The 12,921-nt window shown below is 38.3% G+C and overlaps 2 protein-coding genes across 2 annotated transcripts; both read right to left on the bottom strand.

Annotated features, from left to right (window-relative positions):
• Window positions 1-75: 75 nt before the first annotated feature.
• Window positions 76-3,313, bottom strand: LOC106908372 (E3 ubiquitin/ISG15 ligase TRIM25-like). The gene has a single exon (XM_088007090.1). It carries the CDS (start codon window positions 3,311-3,313, stop codon window positions 1,649-1,651), a length of 1,665 nt encoding a protein of 554 aa, XP_087863216.1. The 3' UTR covers window positions 76-1,648.
• Window positions 3,314-5,647: 2,334 nt separating this feature from the next.
• Window positions 5,648-12,518, bottom strand: LOC148158386 (tripartite motif-containing protein 16-like). Its single transcript, XM_088007089.1, has one exon. The coding sequence runs from the start codon at window positions 12,500-12,502 to the stop codon at window positions 10,838-10,840; it is 1,665 nt and encodes a 554-aa protein (XP_087863215.1). The 5' UTR covers window positions 12,503-12,518; the 3' UTR covers window positions 5,648-10,837.
• Window positions 12,519-12,921: the final 403 nt, after the last annotated feature.

Genomic DNA, 12,921 nt, shown 5'->3' with positions numbered 1-12,921 from the left:
TGAAGATAAACTTTGCAAATTTCTTTGTAATTAATTAATTTTATTGAGAAAAGTCAGAGATACAGAACAGCAGACATTTATTTTTCTCATCTGAATAAGGAGTTCAGAAGAAACATAGCATCAGATTTAATTGGATGCTGATTCAGTATATTATCCAGAAGAATTATTATATATTTTGAAAAGACCTCTGGCTCAATTTTCTTCTCTCAGATCCCAAGATCTCCCAGATCTCACGCGGGCCGAAGTGAAACCATACAAAAAAAAACAGCAATCAGTGTTCGACGTCACAGAGTTTCAGAGTTTAATCAAAAACAAAGTATGAAAATCACATCAAAAACTGCAAAACACAGAGGACATACATAAGGGAAAAATGCCAAAATAGAAGAAAAGCAAAGATGCGTCTTTGGAGAGTGCTCATACGTTTTGCAAAAGCAATCTGATTCGTTCCTCTGGGGCCCATACTTTTATTCAAAAAGGATGTTTTGTTTTAATTTATGCAATTATGGCATGTTGTTCTCCTTGTACGACTACAACTAGTTTCAAATTACTAAGCTGGAACGTCCAAAGCAATTTTATTACCTTCTGAGACCTGTTTAATTTCAGGGCTCCGGCGCTTCTCTATCTAGACAAGAGAGACCAAAGGTCATTTTACAGCAAACTCTTCTCATGCCAGTTTGAAATGTGATGTTAATTCCTAATTCCTGGTTGGAACAAAACCTCTACTTTTACCAGAGTTCAACAAAAGGTATCTTGATTTTATTGCCTTGCAGCGCACCTATCCAAACACAGATCCTTGCAATAATTTTAACAGTGGCAGAAAGAGCCTGGCACCGTCAAGTTATTCAGAACTTCTCCATCCTCTTAGATAAAAGCACCGATTTGACGAATTAAAACACTTATAGACTATTCCTGAGCATTTTTAATAGAAACACATTAATTCTAGACATTTTCTAATTAATGTTATACTAGTTGTGATTATATGTTTGGCTCACTTAGTGTTACAAATTTAGCCTGATTTGGACACTACCAGTGCTGTTAATATAAAACTACAAATTAGACTAGTTCAAGTCATAGTAATTTTAACTAAATGGTATTCTACTAATTAAATTGCAATTATTAAAAGTATTATGTGTTGTTAGTTTGTTTTTCCTTAAGTTTTAGTGTTTCTCTGTGGGAGATTATTTGATTTGTCTCCTCCACTGCCTGTGTGCCAGAGTTAATTTATGGCCTGGTTCCTTCCTCATAACAGACATTCGTTTCCCTCTTATTCAGACTAATCCTGCTCAATCTACCTTTTTCACATGTGGTAAGATTAACTGTGTTAAAAACTAAGAATATAAAATTTTTCTCAACAATATCTGTATGGATAACAATATGGAAAACAACACCAGTACATTTCACATTCAACTGATCTAAACAACAACATCAAAATACAATGCTACAGATATTAAAACACAAAATATTGGAGCCCAGAAAAGTTTAGATTTTCATGTAGAGAAATATTTCTGTCATAAATGAATGAAATAAAACATGAACAATAATTTCCTTTATGGCTCCTGGAACTCAGAGAACATTTAAACTAGAAGAATAAAGAACAGAACAGCAAAGACATCAGAACAATGAACCCTGATCAACAACAGAGATAAAATTATTTTTGCTTACAGAACTCTGCAGAGGATCCTATACCGACCCAAACTCCAGCCAGCAGCGGCTGAGTGAATCTGGTCTGGACTCTGTGGAGGAGAGTCATGGTTTCAGAGACGCTGTAGAAGGACAGAATACCTGCTCTGTGATCCAGGTACACTCCGACTCTGGAGGAAACTGGACCTGAGACGGAGGTCCAGATGTCGTTGTGACCAAATTTAGAACTGGAACAATCTAATGCCCAAGATTTATCATTATTTCCAAATCTACATTCATTCCCACTTCCTGCTCCGATATTCCTGTATGCGACTGCTACATAAACCCATAACCCGCTCCACTCCACCTCCCAGTAACGACGTCCAGTCAGACTCTCTCTACTCAGAACCTGCCACCGATCAGTGAATCTGCCTGGATGATTAGAATAAGACTGAGGTTGATTCACTGGTGTTGCCTTCTTGTTCCCCTCTGATAGTACTAGCTGTGTATGTACTGTGTTTGGATCCAGAGTAATTTCATATAAATATCTTAAGAATCCAGCTCTGCTCTTTGGTTCTGGTTCTGATTCTGACAGTAGAACATCCACCTCAGTGACCATCAGTGAGATGTTTGTCCATGAGTCTCTCAGGACGTCCTGTAGTTTGTCTCTGAGCTCTGACACAGCTGCTGTCACGTCCTCAAAGTGTCTCAGAGGACGGATGTTGATGCTGGATGAGTGTGTCGACTCCCTGAGTGCTGGCAGTGAGGGGTAGTTGAGGAGAAACTGGTTGTGATCCTCTGTGTGTGAGAGCTGCTCCAGCTCAGCGTCTTTCCTCTTCAGCTCACTGATCTCCTGCTCCAGCTTCTCCTGAACATCTTTGACTCGACTCACTTCAGTTTCCTGCTGGGATCTGATCTGCTGCTTCACCTCAGAGCTTCTTTTCTGGAGGAGACGGATCAGCTCAGTGAAGATCTTCTCACTGTCCTCCACTGTTTTATCAGCAGAGCGATTGATGGCCTCCACCTCCTGTTGAAGCAGCTTCACATCTTTCTCCTGGTCCTGGATCATCTGCTGGATGTTTCCTCGTCTCTCCTCCAGCTTTCTCTGCCTCTCAGTCCTTTCTGCTGCAGCTGACACTGTGTCATGGCCTTTATGTTCATCCACAGAGCAGAGATAACAGATACACTTCTGATCAGTGCAGCAAAAGATATCGATCACCTTATTATGACGAGAGCAGATGTTCTCCTGGAGGTTCTTGGACGGCTCCACCAGCTTGTGTTTCTTAAATGTAGCTGAATCATAATGAGGTTGAAGGTGTTTCTCACAGTAAGAGGCCTGACAAACTAAACAGGACTTGATGGCTTTCAGTTTTCTTCCAATACAGAAATCACAGGCCACATCTTCAGGTCCAGCATAGCGGTGATCAGCAGGAGCAGCTTGGAGTCCAGTCTTCTTCAGCTGCTCCACTAAAGCTGCTAGCATGGTGTTTTTCTCCAGGTCAGGCCTCTGTGTGAAGGTTTTCCTGCACTGAGGACAGTGGTAGATTTTCTTCTCACCTCCATCCCAGAAGTTTTTAATACAGTTCATACAGTAGCTGTGTCCACAGGGAATAGTGACCGGATCCTTCAGTAGATCCAGGCAGATGGAACAGGAGAAAGTTTCTGGATCCAACTGACCTGCCTGCTGCTCCATTTCTCCTCTCAGTCAGAATGACTGTGATTTTCGTTTCCTGGAAATAAGAATCAGTCTGAGCTCTGATCTACCAATCATGTTTCAGTGCAGAGAGGCTGCAGCCAATCAGCTTCTACCTTCAGCTTTAAGTTGCATTTGAAACCATAAAGAAGAAGGAGGGATATCAGACTTTGATTCCAGGAAGGGGAGGGTCCCTAACGTAGTAAAGTTTGAACTTGAACCTTCTTCACAACAGTTTATTATCAAAACAACTGAGTCACCAAAACTCAGATCTCCGCTTCCACATTATCAGAAAATGTAACAGAACCATTGCTGCTAAAGAAACTGGGACGTGTTCAGATGTTCAGGTAAATTTGCTTCCATTTTCCTCACTGCACTGTAACGTCAGCAGGACATAGAGAGATCAAAGTTTGCATTATATTCTTATCGGTTTAGGTTGGTATTGCTGATAATGCATCTTTTTATGAAGCTGTAAAACTTGAACAAGAACAGAGGTTCTGCAACCAATGTAGTCCATCAAATGAAGCCTTCCCATCGATCCAGTCCCACCCATCTTTTTCAAGACGACTTCAGTACTTTGGCACCGTGTGTGCATCAGATTCAAAACATCAGCTGGGAGAATGGGATTGTACATGTAAGCTTTGAACATGCCATCATTACATACTGATCAAGAAGCCTGATCTACACTGTAAAAAAAAAAAAAAAAAAAAAAAAAAAAAAAACGGCCTCAATGTACAGTAAAAAACCGGCAGCTGTGGTTGCCAGAATTTTACCGTCTTTATACGGTAAAATTCTGGCAACCAAAACTGCCAGTTTTTTACCGTATTTTGAAATTGCAGTATTTTACCGTATTTTTAAAATACGGTAAAATTCTGGCAACCAAAACTGCCAGTATTTTACCGTATTAAAATGCAGTATTTTACCGTTTTTTAAAAATACGGTAAAATTCTGGCAACCAAAACTGCCAGTTTTTTAACCATATTTTGGAAATGCAGTATTTTACCGTATTTTAAAAATATGGTAAAATTCTGGCAACCAAAACTGCCAGTATTTTACCGTATTTCTCAAATACGGTAAAATACCGTATTTCTTAAAATATGTAAAAAAACAATTAAAATGTGGTTTTGCCGTAGTAAATACGGTCATACTGCCTGAGGCATAATATCTACATAAGTGAAAAACACGGCCAGACTGTAAGATATATTGACATTTTATTGTAAAAAACCCCCAAAAACCTTATGGTAAATTCCTGGTCACTGTTCTTACCAGAATTTTACCATAAAAATTATAGTACAACATACAAGGAAGTGTAAAATGTCAGCATTTCTATACAGAAAGTTATAAAGAAAATAAATTCAAATTAAACAAAAATACAGATTACCAGTAATCCACTTAAAGAAACAATTTCTATTTAAAAATTCAGTTAAAAAAAGAACCAATTCTATTTTCTGTCCAGTTTCCTCACGGTATTACTGAGATCTGGAAAACAAAACAAACAAAAAAACAGCATGTGTCCACATAAGAGATAACATATTGTAGAAGAAAAACCGGTGATAAAACGATTCTTGTTTTGGGTTGAGCGTAACAAGTCACTGAGTTCAGAGTTTGCTCAGGATGGTTGTAGTCTTTCCAGTCACAGGTTGAAATTGAGACTCACATGTTGTCAGTCAGGTGTTTCCTCTCTGCTGGAAAGCAAACAAAGCAAAAGTTAGAAAGATGCACTACATGAACATCATATAAATGCACCATTCGCTTAAATGTTTGTTTCACCTTTGTTGACTTGCATATGGAGACTGGTACTTCAACCAGGCGGTGTGATCATTTCTGACTGAGAAGTCAGTAGTTCTTAAACCTGTTTGTTGACTACAGGTGTGATCCTCTCTGCAACCAGACGAAATACACAAACAAAAACCGCAAATAAAAACAAATATAACTGTTTTAGGCAATTTATGAAATAGATAAGTTGTCTTCAACCATTTATGTAAGTTACAATTCCTGCAAGCTAGCAGAAACAAAGGTGTAAATGTGAACACGTTTCATACAGGTAAACAAATAGATACACCTGAGACAATTTATGCTATGTTAGATTTTCTCAGTCACTTTTGGTGCATTTCTCAAGTCACTGTTGGCATTTACAAAACAGTAAACGCATTTCTCAAAACAATTTGTGGAAACAGCAAAAATAGCATTTGTTTGCTTGAAAAATCCTTAGTTCAGCTCTCAAAATTCTGTCAGTTAACATATCAGTAACTCAAAATAATAAGTTATAGTTTCTCTATGTACAGATAAGACAGTCAAATTGATTAGTCATGGGAAGAGGCTACAAAATTCACATTTACGCTTTTGCTGTAATTTATTGATGGACCATGCCATGGTGATTCAGAAAGAAAAAGACAGAAATGGAGAGGACAAAAAAAGTAGAAAAGGAACCACAGGACAATCTCATGGAAAACTGTACAGTGCTGTAGAAATTACATAATTACATTACATTTTAATTGCCATCATCATGCTGACAAAGGTTCCTGAGTGGGGTTAAGGAATGAACAGTAGGGTGGGAGGACCTCCATCAGCATCATGTTGTGGGTTGCAGCCATATCCTGATGTTGGACTGATGGAAACTGGCAGATGTCCTCAGCCTCTTCTGACTCTTCTTCTGCTTTCCTCCCAACTATTTCCTCCTCAGCCTCACTCCTCTTCTTCTCTCTGGCTGTTCACTCTGTCCAGATACTTGTTCATCAGTTCTCAGAAATGTAACATTGTGTTGTGTTCTGGCTATATAGAGCATAATGTTGCCAACTGATGGTTCACAAGATGCACCTTCAATCTGTTTTCAGAAAACTGGTTGATCATTGGTTGAGCTAATGGTTCATATATTGACCTGTTAGAGAAACTCAGGACTCACTTGGGAGGAATTTACCAATTCAGGACAGATTTAGAAAAGAATCAATTGTAAATTAATTAAAATATGATTGACATTATGACAACTTTAAGACTTATGCATGTTAAGACTTACACAATGAACTTATGCTGTTTTGGAAGTTGAGAATTCAACACAGACACGTTTAACATATTTTGATCAACACGATAAAAGCAAATTACAACCGGGGAAAAGCAGAGAAGTGTACATAATCAGTTACATGATGTACAAAAGCAAAACTTGCAAAAGGAATGAGAATCTCATTTTTTGATGTGCAGAAGTGACACAGTAATTTGAAGATTGAACAGGTAGTTTTAAGAATTTCAATTCTGTTCTCAGAAATGCACCCAAACTGAGAAAAACTGTAAAATATTAATATTTAAATTCTATTATCTTAAAACCCTCAACTGTCATGGACCCAGTGACTTTAGTGCAAGTATCTTGGGGGTGAGAGTCAAGAGGTCAAAGGAAAATATTAAATATTAGCTCTGATGCCAAGCCTTATACTTCCAAGTATTACCAAAGTATTGAAACAAAAGCTAACATGTTCTTCACAGATTTAACTTGCATGCATGAACATTTCACACTCAAAGTAATTCAAATTAATTATTGAAACAAACTTGGAAAAAGTTGCTTCTGCCATTAACAATAACTTTAAGCACATGCAGTCTAAAGTAGACCAGAAATATAATATATGCAGTCGTTCCTACAGAAACATTAATGGAAGTGTTGCGTCTGGGAAAATTAAATGTTCCATATAGTAAAAATATCTAGCTGCAGTGCATGTACATAAACAGCATGGCGCAGAAATTACACATTTCTTTATCAGTTGGTGAAAAGTTAGCTAACTTCAGTTAAAACCGTGAAAGGGGCTCACCTGTGATGCAGAGATGTGTTTCCTTCTCCTTCTCCTCCTGAACGCGCAAAAATAGCAGAAACTTGATTTCAAAGACAGTAGCCGCATCCTGACAAGGACCAGGCCTACTGGGCTCTCAGCACCCTGAGCTAGCACCTGCTAGTTAGTAGCCTTAGCTAGCGCACTGTGACTTTACTGTGTTGAGTTCAGGACATCACAGTATCCTGAGCCACGCTCAACTACAGGAACAGAGTTCAGAAAAGAATCTTGCTGCTGATGCTGAAGGATCAAGCAGTAATACAAACTAGATAATTATTTGTTTACATGACAAATAACAGTCTCCATTTACTCAGAGATGTTTAAGAATAGGGACAAAATGGGTTTTAATTTTCCCATATTTTTTTAAAAATTATTTCTCAACCTTATGTATGCAAATATGACAAATAATGTTTAGGAAATGAAAAGATACTAAGGTGCAGGCTCCCAGTTGCAATTTTTTTTTTAAATTACATTTTTAATCGACCTGACCCAGAACTTTGTCATCACCATCTGACAAAAATAAATCTAAAATGATTTTTAAAATACCCCATTAGTGATATTTTTACTCATTTTACAGACAAATGCTTCTCAAGAAACAAAAGAAATATTATTTAAAACAAAAAACAACAAAAAGTCCATCTGACGGAGTTGACACAGAACTGAAGGTGGTGACAAACTTGTGAGTAAAATGAAAAACTTGATACATGTGAAGTAATGCAATTTATGTAAAATACATTAAAATGAATTAATTGCACAATTAAGTGAGATTTGACAACAATTTCGCTGAAAGAGTCAGAAAAACTCTGATGCAGTTGACATCTGACGGAGTTGACGAAATGCCAAACTACCTCAATTTATAGGATGTTATTCTGAAGGAGGTCATATTGTAGCTCAGCAGGTCCATGAAATCTTTACATTATACCAAAATTAAGCTTTTATTTCACAAAATTTCATCAAAGTTTTGAAAATTGTCAGTTATGGAGTTGACACATCATGGCTGTGACAAACAACTTAGGAATAAAAACAAGAAAAAACTAAAGAATAACTTAAGCTAACCGGAGCTAATTAGCCCTCTTAGCAAAGGAAGAGAAAAGACAACGTCATGGGGTCCTCAGAAGTTCTGGTGCCCCCCAATAATGCCTGATTTTTTTTACATTCTTTTTATGTCTGACGGTGTTGACGAAAACTAGGGACAAATTTCAACGGAGTTGGAAAATATCTAAAAATTATTTTTAATTCAATTTATCGATACTTTTATAATTATTTATATGACTACTTATACTTAATTGTCATAATATATAATTTTAGTATTTCTTTAATTGTTTTAAACTATTATAATGTGTTAAGTTCTGCTCCTGGACAAGGGCTTTTACAGGCATCATCCACCGACTACAATGTTTAAAATAAAAAAAATATTCAGCAAACACAAGAAAAATATACATTGTTGTGCTCACATGACCCAGGTTAGTTTAGTCAGACATTTGAAAAAATTATATTTTGTGTATATTTTATTCAAATTTGGTGCTTTATCCACAGGACCTGTTTTGTCCCTATTCTCAAGAATCACTGTACTGTAAACCCTGCTATTTATCACAATAACAAAATGAAAAACACTAGAGTATTCTCCACAATATTTAGAACCAAGTGTGGGATTTGTGAAACTTCAATGAAGGGCGACTTCACAACTTGTATGATTTTGGATAACACTAGAATTGTTCTTTATTGAAGTTTCACAAATCAAATAAAGGTTTCACAAATCCCACACTTGGTTTTAAATATTCTGATATGAGTTGAGAATAATCTAGTCCAGATTTGAAGAGTATAGGTGTTGTAGTTTTTTAGCTAAAGTAAATTAAAGATGCTGATGGTAGTGAAAAATTAGGTGGAATTGCCCTTTAGCCATTTCCCAAATTGGAAGCAGCAATTGGAAACCAACTTCAGCTTCATCCAAGCAAGAGGGGCTAACATACAGTTCTCTTAATGTATAAGACATCTATGGTCAGCATAAAATTAATCTCAAATGCATTATTTAATCAAATGTTCTTATAAATGATGGTGGCATTGGCTGTAGGCATTTGCTTTGCAATCAGTGGGTTGCCAGATCAATGCCTGGTCTACTGTTGAGATTTCAGTTTGGTGTATTAAAGCCATTATTAAAAAAAGAAACCAAAATATCACGCCAGCATTCTGTTCTTTGTAAAAATGACTTTTGCAGTCTTGTTTACAGTTTTACATTGTAGATATAAATATCAGCAAAATTTGTAATTTTGGCTGATTAGTACTGTTAAGTTTAGGGTAATTAACTGCTGGCAATATTACAATATTTTTTTAGGAACTTTACAATTACTTATATTTTTTACAATATATTTCTGTATTTTCTACATTCATGACTGTCAAAATTACTTAGGATATATGTTTATTGAGTTATGATAATTCCATGTATTTTCTACGGTAGTATAATGCTTTGAATATTACAGTCAGTAACTGTTGGTATTTTGCCATTTTTTACCATAGATTTACGGATTTTTTTTGCAGTGTCAACTTACTGTAATTCCATGTATTTTCTACGGTAACAAAATGTTTTGGATATTACGGTCAGTAACCGTTGGTATTTCACAATTTTCTTACTGTAAATTTACAGAGTTTTTTTGCAGTGTTGACTTACGGTAATTCCATGTATTTTCTACGGTAACAAAATGGTTTGGATATTACAGTCAGTAACCGTTGGTATTTCACAATTTTCTACCGTAAATTTACTAACTTTTTTTGCAGTTTCGACTTACGGTAGTTCCATGTAGCTTCTACGGTAATGAAATGTTTTTGGATATGATGGTCAAAAACTGTTGGTCTTTTACTGTTTTTTACTGCAAATTTACTGACTTTTTTTACAGTGTAGACCCTCACTGATAATTGCAAGTTGGCCTCTAATCAATCACTGAAGTTTATTTACATAGCACATGATTCCAGAAACACAAAGTGGTATACATCATAAAAACACAAAGATAAAAATCATGAAAACAACTGAGACACCAACTAAGAAACCATGAATAAACATTACAGTTTGTCGAGAGCTTTCATCAAAATCATCAATATACACAATATATGTTGATCCACGTTTCATTTATCGCGGTTCCAAAGCAACTCTGACCATTTGGGTTTTTAAAGGAATTCAGTGTTTTGGCTGTTTTGTAGTTTTCTGGAAGTTTGCTCAAGATTTGTGGTGACTGCTGCTTCTGTGTGAATGGTTCTGGTTATGGGGATGCAGAGCAGAACCAGAACCAGAAGACCTGAGAGGTCTGGAAGCTTGATACAACAACAGCAAATCATTAATGTATTGTGGTGCTAAGCCGTTTAGTGATTTATAAACAAACAGTATTTTAAAGACTATTCTCTGAGCTACAAGGAGCCAGTGTAACTGGTGTTATGTGCTCTAACTTCCTGGTTTTAGTCAGAACATCAGCAGCAGCGTTCTGGATCAGCTGCAGCTGTTTAATTGATTTATTGGACAGACCTGTGAAGACGCTGTTGCAGTAATCAATGTGACTGAAGATGAACGCATGGATGAGTTTTTCTAGATCGCGCTGAGACATAAGTCCTCTAATTCTGGAGATGTTCTTCAGGTGATAGAAGGCCGACTTTGTGACTGTCTTAATGTGGCTCTGAAGGTTCAGGTCAGAGAACAGAAAAAAAAATCAGAGACATGAGAGAAAATCTATTTGTTTTTGCAGAACTCTGCTGAGTCTCCAATTGCATAACCAACCCAAACTCCAGCCAGCAGCGGCTGAGTGAATCTGGTCTGGACTCTGTGGAGGAGAGTCATGGTTTCAGAGACGCTGTAGAAGGACAGAAGACCTGCTGTGTGATCCAGGTACACTCCGACTCTGGAGGAAACTGGACCTGAGATGGAGGTCCAGATGCTGTTGTGACCAAATTTAACACCATTGCAATTTAATGCCCAAGATTTGTCATTATATCCAAATCCACATTCATTCCCATTTCCTGCTCTGCTGATGTTCTTGTATGCGACTGCTACACGAACTGACCCGCTCCACTCCACCTCCCAGTAACGACGTCCATTCAGACTCTCTCTACTCAGAACCTGAGAATAAAAAGTGAATCTGTCTGGATGATTAGAATAAGACTGAGGTTGATTCATCTTTATTACCTTCTTGTTCCCCTCTGATAGTACCAGCTGTGTGTTTGCTGTGTTTGGATCCAGAGTAATTTCACATGAATATCTTAAGAATCCAGCTCGGCTCCTTGGTTCTGGTCCTGACAGTAGAACATCCACCTCAGTGACCATCAGTGAGATGTTTGTCCATGAGTCTCTCAGGATGTCCTGTAGTTTGTCTCTGAGCTCTGACACAGCTGCTGTCACGTCCTCAAAGTGTCCCAGAGGACGGATGTTGATGCTGGATGAGTGTGTCGACTCCCTGAGTGCTGGCAGTGAGGGGTAGTTGAGGAGAAACTGGTTGTGATCCTCTGTGTGTGAGAGCTGCTCCAGCTCAGCGTCTTTCCTCTTCAGCTCACTGATCTCCTGCTCCAGCTTCTCCTGAACATCTTTGACTCGACTCACTTCAGTTTCCTGCTGGGATCTGATCTGCTGCTTCACCTCAGAGCTTCTTTTCTGGAGGAGACGGATCAGCTCAGTGAAGATCTTCTCACTGTCCTCCACTGTTTTATCAGCAGAGTGATTGATGGCCTCCACCTCCTGTTGAAGCAGCTTCACATCTTTCTCTCTGTCCTGGATCATCTGCTGGATGTTTCCTCGTCTCTCCTCCAGCTTTCTCTGCCTCTCAGTCCTTTCTGCTGCAGCTGACACTGTGTCATGGCCTTTATGTTCATCCACAGAGCAGAGATAACAGATACACTTCTGATCAGTGCGGCAGAACATCTTCATCACCTCATCATGACGAGAGCAGATGTTCTCCTGGAGGTTCTTGGACGGCTCCACCAGCTTGTGTTTCCTCAAAGGAGCCACATCATAATGAGACTGAAGGTGTTTCTCACAATAAGAGGCCAGACAGACTAAACAGGACTTGATGGCTTTCAGTTTTCTTCCAGTGCAGAAATCACAGGCCACATCTTCAGGTCCAGCATAGCGGTGATCAGCAGGAGCAGCTTGGAGTCCAGTCTTCTTCAGCTGCTCCACTAAAGCTGCTAGGATGGTGTTTTTTACCAGATCAGGCCTCTGTGTGAAGGCTTTCCTGCACTGAGGACAGTGGTAGATTTTCTTCTCACCTCCATCCCAGAAGTTTTTAATACAGTTCATACAGTAGCTGTGTCCACAGGGAATAGTGACCGGATCCTTCAGTAGATCCAGGCAGATGGAACAGGAGAAAGTTTCTGGGTCCAGCTGACCTGCCTGCTGCTCCATTTCTCCTCTCAGTCAGAATGAGTGTGTTAGTTTCGTTTCCTGAGAAGGAAAACAAGGCTGAGCTCTGATCTACCAATCAGGTGTCAGTGCAGAGAGGCTGCAGCCAATCAGCTTCTACCTTAAGCTTGAAGGCGTCTTTGAAACCAGAAAGAAGAGGGAGGGATATCAGATTACAGGAAGAGGACTTTGAGCGTAAAACATGGAAATGTCTTCACAACTAATTTCTGACCAAAACAACTGACTGAGTCACCAAAACTCTGATCTCCAACATCTGATTTCTCTACAGTTTCAAAAAATTAAGCAAAAATATTCATTGCTGCAGAACTGGACATGTTTTGTTGGTCAAGAAAAAAAATGTTCCCTGATTCCTCACTGCATTGTCATGGCATCAGGACACAGAGAGTACAAAGTTTGCATCA

Source organism: Poecilia mexicana, unplaced genomic scaffold (assembly GCF_051168715.1).
Source record: "Poecilia mexicana isolate PSO_F unplaced genomic scaffold, ASM5116871v1 scaffold_7, whole genome shotgun sequence".
Classification (NCBI taxonomy): domain Eukaryota; kingdom Metazoa; phylum Chordata; class Actinopteri; order Cyprinodontiformes; family Poeciliidae; genus Poecilia; species Poecilia mexicana.
Note: the sequence above shows the minus strand (reverse complement) of the source record. Positions and strands in the feature narration are given on the sequence as shown.